The sequence below is a fragment of the Canis lupus genome, chromosome 23 (genome assembly GCF_011100685.1).
Source record: "Canis lupus familiaris isolate Mischka breed German Shepherd chromosome 23, alternate assembly UU_Cfam_GSD_1.0, whole genome shotgun sequence".
NCBI lineage: Eukaryota > Metazoa > Chordata > Mammalia > Carnivora > Canidae > Canis > Canis lupus.
Window position 1 is genome coordinate 29,092,630 of NC_049244.1, and position 14,278 is coordinate 29,106,907.

The window sequence follows — 14,278 nt, forward strand, 5'->3', positions numbered from 1 at the left end:
AATAAAACAATAATAATGCCATAATGCTGGACAAGTTTTATAAGACATCAGAAACATTTTAGTCTCAAGGTTTGAATAGGAAGCTCACAGAAAAATGGAATCAGAGATTAGCAAATTTTTTAAAATCTAGTATTTCAAATTTAAATGAAACCACTCTATTTTCAAATTCCACTAACTGGAGAAACATTCTGTGTACAGGTAGAAAATGGAAAATACCTAAGGTTCGAGCATTAATAAAGTTTATCTCTGTCAAATATATCAGTACAAAGATACAATAAAAGGGCTAGAATGAATTGCACAACTGTACTGGACATATTTTTATACTCTTAAGGTAACACCTTAAGATAAAAACAGTATGAACTACATTTAGAACCTAACAGCAGAATTATCAAGTCACACACCAAAAGTTACTTGTATATGAGTAATTTAAATGTAACATACACCATTTTCTTCACATTAATCAACTGAACACGTCACTTATGGTATGCACATAATTATGCTTTGACTCAAAAACTCAAAATAATGCGTATTCCTGGTCAAAGAGCTAAAACAGTAATTTAACATATATTAAATGAAAAACCCACTATAAATTTTGCAAGGAGATTAACATCTAAGAACAGAAACTATGATAATCAAATATTTTACTGAAATTTTGCTTCAAAAACTTAAATATTTCTAGTTAACGCTGAATTTTAGAACACATTTGAAAAATAAAAAGCATGGCAATTTAAAAATAAGAAATAACTACAAAGTTATTTGAGTCTATGGATATTGTCTGGCAAATAACTTTTAAAGATAAAAAGAGAGGGGACTGGCAACACTAATCTAAACTGAACATGTCTTAAAAATACCACATTCTAACACTGGCCATTCTTAGTAGAAAGTGTACTAGCACCTTCTGAGTCCTAAAATTGATTCATCACTTATTTAAAAAGAAAGCGCTAATGTGTGCACCAATAAAACAAATGCCAGGTAAATTACAGAAGATAATTTAGCTCATTTTAAGAGTAAATGCTTATAAGATAAAAGTGGTATCCTGAAAGTGCTAATTATCTGTCAGCTAATTACAGACTGTTTTTCAATCTAGCTCTAGAATGCACCATGGTGTTATATTGTGTACAACGGGAACCTCTTCAATAAATAACCTTTAAACAAAAGGATAAATGCAAATGACATGACAAATTATTGGCTTAATTCAGATTATGGAGAATAGAGAGTGCACCTGTTGATCTACGGGTGGTTCAGGTATCTATTCTACTGTTCCTCTCCATTGTCACCCAACATGAGAACAAAAACAAAAGCTAAGAAGTGAACTGATCTATACTTAGCATAGCCAGGCACATTTTAAATATAAGGTTTTCACAGGTCACATAAAAGAAAACCTTTATTTTACTAAAAATGATACACAGCACATAATACACATACTTTATCTCCCTTACCCCTTTTCTGTTGCTGATTTTAGTTAGCAGGAAAAAAATCAAATAAAGGAAAATTCAAGTCATAAAGGACACAATGTGAGAAGTTCCACATTTAGTGAGACAAAACAGAAAATTAGGAAAACATAAAAATATATTTTATTTAGAGCATTTATACTTGATACAAAACCAACAATTCATTTAAAAACTCAGAGATTCTATTTAAATTTAGGAGACTCTACTGCTCTTGTTTCTCAGTCCATTATTCCCTTAGTGTACTTTAAGCTTATGAAGGGCAGGGGATTATTATTTAATCCAACCTAGAAAAGTCCGTGTTATTTTGTTACTGGCTATAGTTGTGTCTTCGGGAGATACCTAATTATTTTCTTTTATTTCGTTCTTTGGTTTCCAAATGTTATGTAATGGGTATGCTTTTTATAAAGTTTAAGAAGATGGTATTAAGGGTGGGAGGAGGTTTAACGGTATGACAGTCATAGGTATCTTACGGAAGAAAATGCATAATTTAATGTTACCAACTGAATTCTAGAAATCTTTTGAGATTACTGCTTGTGAATTTCATTCCCTTACTATACTGCATCAAAAGCACAAATGTATACCAGCAAACATATAGGTTTTAATACAAACTCATCATGTATTTCCCCATTTTGCAGGAGTCCCCTTGACTGCACGATTCTAGATATATTTGTATAGGGGATAAAACAAAATGTCCAAAGATGAGGAGTGCTCTCAATTCCATTCATTCTGAGTCCTTGGAATAACTTCCCCCCAAATTCTCATCATTGAGGCTTTCCCTCAACATGGGCTTCTATCTCTCTCCTTGGTAACCCTCTTTCTCCATTTTGGGAAACAAATTATGCTCCCTTAATTCCGAAATCCAAAGCCTTTTACTAAAATAATTTTTTATTATGGAAATTTAAAAAATACTCAAAAGCAGAGACCTAGTATAATGAATCCCTATGTATCCCACCACCTAAGGTCAAAACATTATCAACTGAAGGCCTATTCTGTTATATCTATTCTCCTCTTCTGCAACTCCAAAGGATTATTTTTAAACAAATTCCAGATATCATACTATTTCATCCCTAAATATTTTAACATGGCTCTCTTTTAAGGATCCTTTTTAAGAACAAAACCGCAATGTTATTATCGTAATCTAAAAAAGTTAGTAATTCTTTAATATTAAATACCTAGTCAGTATGCAAATTTCTAAGGCTTTTAAAAAAAATAGAATAGTCCTCTATCGTTCCTGTTTACCACCCTCCCTCCCACTACTCCCAATAATCATTTCCTCCCTATTTTCCTGCTTCTCTAATGCTCCTTGACATATTGCTTTCCCTTTGCTGCTACTTGAAAAGATGGTCTTAGAGACCTGTTGCTGACCCTCTTTTGGAGAGTTTATATCAGGGGTTGGCAAACTATGGCCTCTAGTGGCCACCTGTTTTATGTAAATAAAGTTTTACTGAAACACAGCCATGCACTTTTATTTACTTATTGCCTATGGTCGGTCCTATGGAGCTATAATGGTAGGGCTGAGTAGTTGCAACAAAGAACATAATGCTTGTAATTCTCAAATGTTTATTATCTGGCCCTTTGAGAAAAAGTCTGCTGACTCTTGAGCCTATTACTAATAAGCTGGAGTTCCACAAACCTGGCCCTCTGGCAAGAATTCTGCTACTATTCCATTCCACAGATGTACTGACTATATCCAACCAGAAGTATCCCAGCCATTCAATTATAATGTTCAGAAACTGAACGTTTCTCTTTAAGCTATCCTCCTTCATAGCCACAAGACTGACATTCCTAACAATTTTTTCACACAAGCTGTGCCTTGCTTTAAAAAGCAAAACAGGAACAACAAAAAGAAGCAAACAAACTAAACCATAACCTTAAGTGGTTCTCAGTAACTTCATTTGCTGGGGCATATAAAGGCCTTTTATAACTGGATCCAGTCTACCTTTCAAACACTGCTCATCACAAGTCCTTGTCACAGCAGATTATTCCGTGAATCCCTAAGTATGCCACTCTCTTTCTTGTCTTTGCTCATTCTGTTCCCGCCTCACACCCCCATCTCATTGCACTGTTTCTCTACTTACCATGAAAAAAGAACTAGAAGTATTTGTTATCAAGTGTCACATCAGCTACAAAATACTTCATTTTCTTTAATAAAAAAGAGTAAGAATCCATACTGCAAGTAGAGATTTTTGTATCAGAACCATTTCTAAATTGAGCTTTAATGTTCTCTCTTTAGCTGATTTATTAAAGCTGTAAAAAGTTCAAGTCACTTGTACATAATGTCTCAGAAAACCAGTAACTGAGTACTGAATGGAAGAGAGGACTCCTGACTTCTCTAGGGATGCCCCAAGATCAGGCTGTATTTTTAAGGAGGTGAGGATGGGAAGATGAAGAAATCGTTGGTTTAGAATCAGCTTCTCTATGGTTAAATGTTATGTATGAATACAGGGAAATGGAGACTCACATCAGGTTCTGGCTAAAATCACGACTGGGCTACTTCTTTATGAAGTTGAACCACTGAGAACAGATTAAGTAAGATGGTATCTTTACTTGTGAAAAAGCAATGTGAAATATAAAGGGATAATGTACAAATCAACAATCAAAAGAATTTCTTTTAGGATATAATTTAACATTACTTTGCTATGTTTTAGAGTCAAACCCCAAAAAGGTTTTTTTTTTTTTCCAAAAAGGTTTTAATTAAAAAAACTTTTTTCTAGTAAACAAAAAAGAAAATTTTTACTAAAATAAATTACATGCACATAAAAGGTCCTATTAGCTAATTCACTACCTCCATCAGGATAAGCTTTTAATTTATGATAAATTAATAAGGCACAAATGTTTTAATCTTTAATTATAGCTTCTCATTTCAACAAACTCATGCAGATAGATGTTATCTACCTACGTTCATCTCCACACATTCCAGGGATAAAGCATCTCTCTGAAGACTCCTATAAACTCTGGGAGTCAATTCCTACCCAATTCAGTGCTGTCTAGATCTATTTACATCTAGTGATGTACAGCTCCTGAGCCCATAAATAAGGCATGGTGGAATTTTTCAGTTGCTTTATGTTATATCACATTTAGTTAAAAGCTGGCATGGAATAGCTGTGTGGCTGTTACTCTCTAGAATGAGTTTGTGACAGCATGACCTGAAATGTAGAATGTATCCTGTTTCTGTCTAAAAACCATAAACCTCCTATCAATATCTGGGAACATTTTTATCAACAAATGACTGCTAAGAGTGTACTGCTTATAGCTTCCTGATTTCAAATCTAGCTTATTCAACAGTATAAAGAACCAGATGAACAGGATTCCTTTGAGTCCTCTTATGAAAGGGAGCATTTCCTGGCTGTCCTAATAAATAAACCCAGAAAACCACATTTGCTGTCCTAAGTTAAATGGGCATTTCTCAAAACAGAATGTCAAATAACTATATAATTTTACAATATCAAGGAAGAATGTAATAGTTTTCTGCAGGTCTTTAGCCACTTTCTTCAACAGACCAGGAGACCATTTTCTATATATTGTTGAAACTACTATTATGCCTTAGTTCTTCATTAATATAGATAAGAGTGAGCTATGTCATTTCGAAAACTGAGGGATTATTTTTTGTAAATAAATTTTTGGAACAAAAGGAATCTTAGAAACAACACAGTCCCATGCCCTTATAGTAAAGAAAATGAAATCTACACTCAGACAAGTTAAGCCCAAGGACAAATCCCTGGTAAATGGAAGCATCTGGTCATGCTCTCAACCCAGGTCATACTGCCTTTTGGGAAACAGAGGAGAGCAAAAATACAAACATATCCATAACATCAGAGTAGCAAGAGCTTCATTACTCTGTAAATTCTATATTTAGCAGTAGTATGTAATCTTACAATTACCCAGAGTGCTTTGCAAAGCTACAACTTTCCTAGACAAGTCAGTCTTAAGAAGGCAATAATTAGATGTATTAGAAAATGCCATAATACAATTCCTAATGACTTCACATTTTTTTCATTTTAAAACATATTTCCTTTTGAAAAAAAGATTTTTCTTTTTAAAATCTGAAACAAGTTGAAAAGTAGTAATATCGACAATAGTGATAGTAGCCAATACTCCTACTAAACATTTAATACATGCCAGGCCTTGAGCTAATAGCTTTCTGTGCATTATCTCATGTTAAAGATGAGCCAACAGAGAGGCTGAGAAAGCTATCTAGGTCACATAGTTACTGAGAAGCAAAGCTTATGCTTTTGGCAATTTCCTAGATTGTCTCATTAGGTCTTAATTTTGCTGGTTTTGAGTTAAAAAATGCTATTTCATAGAGGTAAAGTGAGGCAATCATAGATGACTACTAGATAAATTTTTAAAGCAACAAAATATAACTCTAAAACATCACCCTCACAACTCTTTATCTTGAAATATTCACTGACTAATTTAAGAGGGATTAGTCTTTAAAGAGATTATTCCTTCTAAAGTTTAATCACTCATTTTGAAAACTATTTCACTACTACGCTTAAAAATATACTGCTTTGAATAATAGTAAATAAAGTAACTTACTAAAAATGAGCTAAAATTGAAAATGTACATGGCCAAACAGCAGTTGTATACTGATGGGTAACACATGCCTTGTTTTCCCCTCCTAGAGTTCAGAGCACCCTCTAGAAAGAACAATGGGCTAGTGGAGAAAATTTCTGACAGAATGCAGGACTGGGCACAGAGCCCAAAAGTCTTTGCTCTTTTAAGAATCCATCTGTCATTTTAATCACCTTAAGACTGATGGGCAACCATATTTCTGTACATAATGTGATATTTTAAAGAAAGAACCCAAATTAACCAAATCTCAGTAAATGTCCAAAGGTACTCTACAGTCCTGTAATCTCCCCTACTCCTTTATTTCTACTACCAGGGATAACATCATCAAGGTAAGTGCCATTTTTTTCTATTTTGACACCAAAGGGCAATACGAATTGAAAGACTGACAACTTTAAAGTCCTAAGATTATGTCTGAAAATATATGGGTTGTTCTAATTAATTAGCCTAGACTTGTAGACAAGGTTGTTAGATTATCCAGAAAGAAAATTATCTTGTAAGTAGCTGAATAAAGTGTTCCTGACTTCAATCTAGGCTTCAGAATTTCAGTAAATAAGGGTATAAATAAATTACAGACAACCAGAAAAAAAACCTCTAACTTCAGTTATGCCACTGTCATGAAGTCAAAGCTTAATAAAACACTTGGCAGGAAAGTACACCATGCCCACTGTTACGGAGGTATCACCACTGTTGGGGTCCTTCAAGTCCTTTCAGACAAAGACCTAACCAATTTCCCTTAATAATGCAAAATACATTTTACAGTTTTCTTTTATTGTTTGTTTCATTCTTTGCTGGTTTCTTTCCTTTAAAAAAAAAAGCCCACAAAATATAAAAAGCACCATTAGGATTCACCAGAAAACAATGGGCTATGCTGAAGACAGAATCAACAGTCATACTGTATCTCACCCACTATTTATATATTATCCATAGCTGTTTCTTCCTTAAAACTGAGAGTGAAAGAAAAGGGAGAATGTTAGGCCCCAAAACATCATCTCTTAGAAGTTACAGTCGATTATAACCACCATTACAGAACAAGAATAGAAACTTTAAAAGGGTGCCAGGGCAGGGTGCAAGGAACACATTATGACGCACGCTAGTCTTAAAATTGTATTTAGAGTGAATTATACAAAACCATCAGGTTTCAAAGACAGGGCTTTCATAGCTGTTAAGAGCATAACACAACTAAAAAATTATCCTGCTAGAATAGTTTTATATATTAGATGTAAAAATCTTTCCATTAATCTAAATTGAAATTTAGATTCTCAAACCCACTGGACAAAAAACTATTTCTGGTATAAAAGTAAAAATTAAAATGAACTCTGGTAAATATGTATTTACCTCACATTCCAAAGTGACACTGGTAAATACTTTTCTGTATAGAAAATTACACCTAAATTCAGCACAGGTAAATGCAATGTATCTGTCAATGCAAGCAGATTTCCCAATGCAATTAACAGAGAAACATTTAAAAATTTTAAGAAAATCTTAAAGAAGCAGCTGTTGTTGGTCATTGGTCACTTAAAAAAATGCAGATAATTTCATTCTCAAAGTAAATAGATTCTATTAATACTTTATTTTCTTAAATTATATAGTATTTTGTTTTAAATTTTCTTACTTATTCCTAAAATATATTTAGTTGAGAAATTAAATTTGAAGGCATAAGGTAAAAAAGAACTTAAAATACTCAAAATATAAGTGTACATTTAACAATTATATATAATCATTATAGTACGAGAAAAATGAAGATTTTCAATTAGAATCTAATTTGAGATTTTTCTTTTCTAATGGAAAGATGATGATGAAGCCAAATGATTACTAAAGAGACCAATTTTCAGTTTTATGCTAACTAAAATGTGAGTACTAAATAGGCCTACTTTTATTGACACTGTTACTTGAAACTGGATTAAATTTGCTTGCTTTAAAACAGATATTTCAATGTTATAATTTGAGTACAGGTTTCGGGAAAGGAAGGGATTTGGATTCTAAGTTGGGTAAAGGAGTTGGAAGGAAAGCAGTTCCACTGGTGAGCCCTTGACTAGTCTCTAAGCCAGTGGTTTTCAAAGTGTGTTCCCTGGACTAGCATCATCCACATTAGCTGGGCAGTTGTTAGAAATGTAAATTCTCAGGTGTTACCCCTGATCTACTGAGAAAGAAGATTGGGGGGGAGGGGGTTGTTTCAGAAACCTACTCAAGCAAGACAACCACTGCTCCTGCCTGTAAATCCATATCCCTCATCATTTGACCTATCCAGTCACCATATAGTTTTTTCTAGCAGGATTATTGATCAGGAAGATGGGGCTCAGACATTTCAAAACATGTGAAACAGGGGCTGGAGATGGAGGACAAAGTAGTAAATTATTGGCTGTTAGTGAGCCACAGTAAGGGACTGAGAGTACTCGGGAGTCTATTCCCAAAGATGATGGTTCAATTTACAGTCAACAAGGAAAAGAACATTCTCACTGGCTGTGAAGAACTTCAACTCCCCAAAATGGGATGCATCAGGAAAAGGAGACAGAATTTAAAAAGGAAAAAGCAAAAGCAAATGCATGTGTGTGTTCGCTACAACCTGTGGGCAAAGAGAAGAGGCAGCAGCAACTAGGACTGTATGCAGCTGAGGATCCAATGCTGCCCTGGGAAGGAATTCAAAACAGCTTTCATGAGAAGGACAGAGTCCTACATATTTACAAACACAAACATCCTGAGGCCTTAATAACATGCTAGCTATAAGAGTCACTGGAAATCTTCATCTTTTAAAAAATCAAAGTCACCTGATCTCAGGTAATACCACATAAAAACATGCGTACCAGAATAAAGCACACCCATGTATGGGGCAACTCTCTCCCTGTTACACGGCAAAAGTCAAACAGAACACTGTACTGCAGTCCACACAATAGTGAGGATTTTCTCAAATGAAGGTCCTTCTTTTTACCAAGTTGAATGGCAACTACTTTAAGTCCCAGGGCTAGTTATTTTCCCAGCTCTTATCAGCCACCAGGTCCCAAGGCAGGCACCAGTCTTGTTTTCTAGGTACATGATCTTAAAACTAAAATACTTTCCTTTTCACTTTATAGTCAACAAGAAGGAAGTTTAAGTTAAAAATAACTTTTAAGAAGCCAATGAAACTCAACAGTAGCATATGCAATGAAGGCATTTGCTGAACACATGTATCTAAAAAGCCTGGCTCTAATCCAAGCTAGTCACAAATCCCACCACAAGGGATCTGCAAACAGAGGTCCCTGACTTTGTAGGACTTCTTGGAATATCCCATATAAAATGTAAACTAGGTAATAGAATTCGCACACTATTAACTTTGTGCAAATTAACGGAATTACGGAGGTATTTTATTATATGTAGTTAATTCAGAAATTAAAAAAGTAAAATCATCAGATTCACAATACACACATCTCCCCCCAACTAACCAAACCAAAGCTTTCCAGCTCTAACATTCTGAGTTCATGACAAGGGAAGGCAGAACAGAATTACCAACTGATTTTTTTTACCAAGTAAGTAGGAATGAGCCTGCAACAATCAGGACGCAGGGGAAAACAAGGGAGAAGTCCAGTTTCGCTAAGAGGTGGACCCACTGTACTGTCAATTTATCTGACTCCATTTCTGAAGAGCTAGTCAAAGGTAAAGCCATTTGCAATAGCTCATTTGAAAGCAGGCAATAATGGTGTGGAAATAAAGTATATCTAACTGACCCCATTAAGAAAACTAATGCTGGTGCTCATCTGGTTTCCTTGGATAAAAGCTCTTTGGCTCAGTCACTGTGACTGTAAGACTACCTAGAGCATATGTGGACCACTGTCAGAATGACATAGGCTGCAGACCTTATCGGATGACAAAAAAAGGAGGAAATCGAGGCACACAAAGAAGTAAAATCATCATCTGGGTTGACAGAACAAGAAACAGGAATAGCCAAGAGTTGATATTTGGGAGTTCGGTTTAGACTAGTCATGCAGATTCTATTAACATATACTGAACACTTTCTACATAAACATCTGTAAGGACTCAGTTACTTCATTCTACAGTGAAGTAACCTTAACCAAATTTAAAAAAAACTGCTTTTCTTCCCACTCTGGACATGACTCAAAGCCAGTATTTCTGTTAGTGTTAAAATTAAGTGTTGATTTCTACCAAATTAAACCCTTGTTGGGATATAAAACATTTCTGTTTTTATGAAGTCTCACTTGTCTAGTACTGAGAGACAACACCATCTAGTAGAGGCCTAAGGTGTAATACTACTTCTTCCTGTTTCTGATAGGCTTTTCACACAGTTAACAAAATGTTTTATAGTTACCCTAGGGGAACCTTAAGCAAAACAACCATCACAAACAGTATAAAATGTTTCTAATTTAACTGTTTCCTACAGTTGGAAAGAACCATCAATTACTAGAGGACACAATCTCAAAAGAACTCTGTAACATTGTTCATTTATATTTCACCATCAAACCATATATAGCCTTTGGTCTTAAAAATAGAAGTGGGCCCAAGCCACAAAGAACCTGAGTAATGTGACCTTTCTCGTAGTCCCATTTCAAGAAGCATTACATCCCAGTTTCAAACCTTGTAACTTGATGTTCACATACAACTAATCCAGTGCAATTTAAAATCCAGTATAGTGACATTATAGAATTACAGATGAGAATAACAGTTACTTAATCTTTATTCAATGACGTGAAAGACTATACTTAGCCTCACTCCACTACATTTTAATATATAAGGAAAACAAAAGGAAAAGAATCTGTTATATGGACCTACGTTTTGGCTGTGACATCCACATACTGTCCTGGGCGAAAGTGAGCAGCATAAAGAGGAGTGCCTTTATGAAAAGAAAACAATCAGTATGAAATTTGTCAGAGCAGAAACAACTTCACTAAATATAAACTACATCTAGGAAGCCTATCAGATTTAAAAAAAAGTAGAAGATTCTATTCTGCAATTATAATTCCTAAAACATCAACAATAAAGTAATAAAATTGTTCATCAAACATGCCTTGACTGTACATGGGCTGAAGAGCAATGTGTAATGTGTCCCAGGACAAGGCACATGGTGCTGGAGTGAGACCAACAGACCACAGGTGGCTCATGGGCTTGTACCCTTATGGAGGCCAATGTGGTACTGGCTGAAATGGGCAATTCACATCCTGATAAGCATAGTGTTCTTGTTGGTAAATACACGAGTTTGATAATTCTTTGTTGTTTTGGTGAATAATATAGTGACTTAAGATACCTTTCCGATTGCATATAACAAAATAAAAATAAAAGAATGACTCAAAAATGTTGTGGCTGGATCAAATCTTTTTTAAACATTAGAAATACATTATCCAAAAATAGGAACTTTGACTGTTTGATCCCAGGTCCATTGACACTGGGCAGTGATTACAGCATCTATGATATCACATAAAGCCCATATATGTCAGATTTTTGGTAGTTTGGTCACTGTGCCAATAAAATAGTTATTCCAGCACATGACTGGATAATTTGGAATTCTGAAAAAGTGTCATTATCAATACTCCCAGTTTTATAGACTAACATTTCCAAAACTAGTTGGTGTAAATAGAATCTTAGTTAAAATGCACAAGAAAAACATGTTATTTAGAGGAATTTTGTATGTGAAAGCCCTTTACAACATTTTGTTTGCATCAATTTGGAATTGACTCTATGAGAACTATCTGACAATCTGCAAATATTTATAGGGCACTTACCATATGTACAGTTAGAAATAAAATAGATAAGACATGGTCCTGACCTCAAACATTTATTATCTAGGTGAAGAATCAACATTAACATCAACAATTAAGAGACTTCTTTTTTCTTTGAAAAAAAAAAAAAAAAAAAAAGCCATAATAGTAGTAGTAGAAAATGCAACTGAATGCTAATTATGGCTTGTTTAAACAGCAAGTCAGGCAGCCCAGGTGGCTCAGCAGTTTAGCGCTGCCTTCAACCCAGGGCATGCTCCTGGAAACCCGGGATCGGGTCCCATGTCAGGCTCCCTGCATGGAGCCTGCTTCTCCCTCTGCCTGTGTGTCTCTGGGTCTCTTTCTCTCCGTGTTTCTCATGAATAAATAAATAAATAAAATTAAAACAAAACAAAACAAAACAAAAAAACCCCCAGGGAGTACAGTACTATGGAATTTCAGAAGGTAGTATCCTTTAATGTAGGACCTAACCTAGATTTGTATGGGCAAAGAAAAACCCTGAATTAAGAAAAAATAGGCGAGATTAACACTAACTGAATTTCTAGGAGGTTGAATGACCTGTACTGCTGATATTTGACCACTTTCACCCACTGAAACAATTTCACATGGCTTGAGCTACAACAAATATTAACAGGGACTTAATTTTTACATTTGTTACCTCAGTTCTGCTCACTTTAGCTTCAAATTACAAAACTTGCACTTCAAAAAATACTTTTAATTCTAGCTTATATCAAGACTGATCCTCTGTCACTCCAATTAAGAAGGCTTATTGCACTTATATTTTACTTCATGAAATTCTGTCCAGATATTAAAATACCAAATCTTAAAATATCCTTCTACTATCTACTTGTTAGAACTCAAATTCAAGAGATCAGGAAGCTTTTCTTAAGTTCAAAGATGTCAAAATGTTGTCAACTACACAAAACCAATGCAATAACCGTGTTGCCAAATCATACTTTTTGACATTTCAAGGAGTAGGGAAAATACTTTGGAATTTTTATTTTTTTTTAAAGATTTTATTTATTTGAGAGAGAAGGAGAACAAGTGACAGGTAGGGGAAGAGAGAGAGAGAGAGAGAAAAGGGGGCGGGGGGGGGGGGGGGAGGCAAACTCCCTGCTGAGCAGGAAGCTTGAGGTGGGGCTCAATCCTAGGACCTTGAGATCATGACCTGAGCTGAAAGCAGACACTTCACTGGTTGAGCCACCAAGGCGTCCCACTTTGGAATTTTTAAGTAAGAATCTCTACATCAAGGTGCTATGGTCACCTTCTTGTTTCCTATTTTCTCAAATTCTTCTATCTCAGTGAGAGTTTAGCTATTCTTCACTTATTAAAATGACAGCCTACACAGAGTGAACTTCACATTTTAAAGGTTTATTTTAAAGTTAAAAAAATAAGTTAGTGGCTTTTCCAAATGTGAAACTCTTTGTACATTAAAAACAAAAGTATTCCTCCCTCTTTAATGGAAAACAAAGTTCTCTATAGTTCTTCCCAGTCAAAAAAGAAAAAGACTTGTTTGTCCTAGTGATTAAATCAGATAACTGCTTTATATTTAAAAGTAAATGTTTGGGACTTTGTATTGTGGATTCAGCTTTACTGAAAGGCCTAACATTAAACAAATCATGTATTTGGGTATTTTTGCCTCCCTCCTCTCCCCAACCTCAGATTACCTGGCTTAATCACAGCATTATCTGTTACATGAAATATTTTAACTTTCTGTTTTGGCGGCAATCCAAGTTCTTGGTAAAATTCCAATACAGATGTAGATTTCTAGAGGAAAAGCAGTACACATAAGTAACCCATTATACTAAAGGTGGAGTACAATGCACAGAGATCTAAACCAAATTATTAACAACCGGAGAACAAATCATTAAAAGCATTCTGTTCCCCTAATGAACAAAGAGCACCATACTCCCCTTATTTAAGGGAGGTGAGATTTTGATCTATAATCCATTACACCTAGAATCTAACCAGAGGCATGGTGGAGCTCATACACACTACATAGTGAAAGATCTTTACTCTGCAGGAAAAGAAACAGAGTTGTGCTAAAATCTGAATTCTGAATGGGGACTATAAGTATCAAGAACCCCAATCCTGGGAAATTCAATTCTGTGTACTCTGCACCTGCTTCCGAGCAGCTGGAGGAAAATACACTGAGTCACGTTCAAATATATGACCACAAACTTCAAAGTGAGTCCCAAAGTGGTCTGGCCAAACTACGTTTCCCTATTTAAAATCCTTCTCACATTCTCCAAAGTCACAAAGTCATGACCTCTTTTAAACCCTCCTTCTCCCCTCTTTGAGCTTCAGATTTCACTAAAAACACAGAAGAACAGGAGCATTTCCCCAAGGTCTTATCACCCAATCAAACTGCCTGCATCAGCACTTACCTACTGTCATCCCCCATCCCACTCCAGACTGAATGAGATGCACATGGGGCACTTTTAGAAAGTGCCAATGCCAAGGGCCTTCTGCTTAGCTTCACTGGTCTAAGGTGTCATGTGGGTGTCAGTATGTTTTTTAAGTACTCTCTATGATTCTGATGTGAAACTGGGG

At 35.2% G+C, this 14,278-nt stretch overlaps 1 protein-coding gene across 4 annotated transcripts in view; it reads right to left on the reverse strand.

Annotated features, from left to right (window-relative positions):
* Nucleotides 1–14,278, reverse strand: part of MRPL3 (mitochondrial ribosomal protein L3) — a 39,363-nt gene that overhangs the window by 12,024 nt on the left and 13,061 nt on the right. For all 4 annotated transcript variants that reach the window (XM_038570848.1, XM_038570847.1, XM_038570850.1 and 1 more), the window contains exons 5-6: nt 13,393–13,492; nt 10,785–10,845 (exon numbers count right to left, since the gene is read on the reverse strand). In XM_038570848.1, the coding sequence (XP_038426776.1) occupies nt 10,785–10,845; nt 13,393–13,492 (161 nt within the window). The remainder of the gene's footprint in view (nt 1–10,784; nt 10,846–13,392; nt 13,493–14,278) is intronic.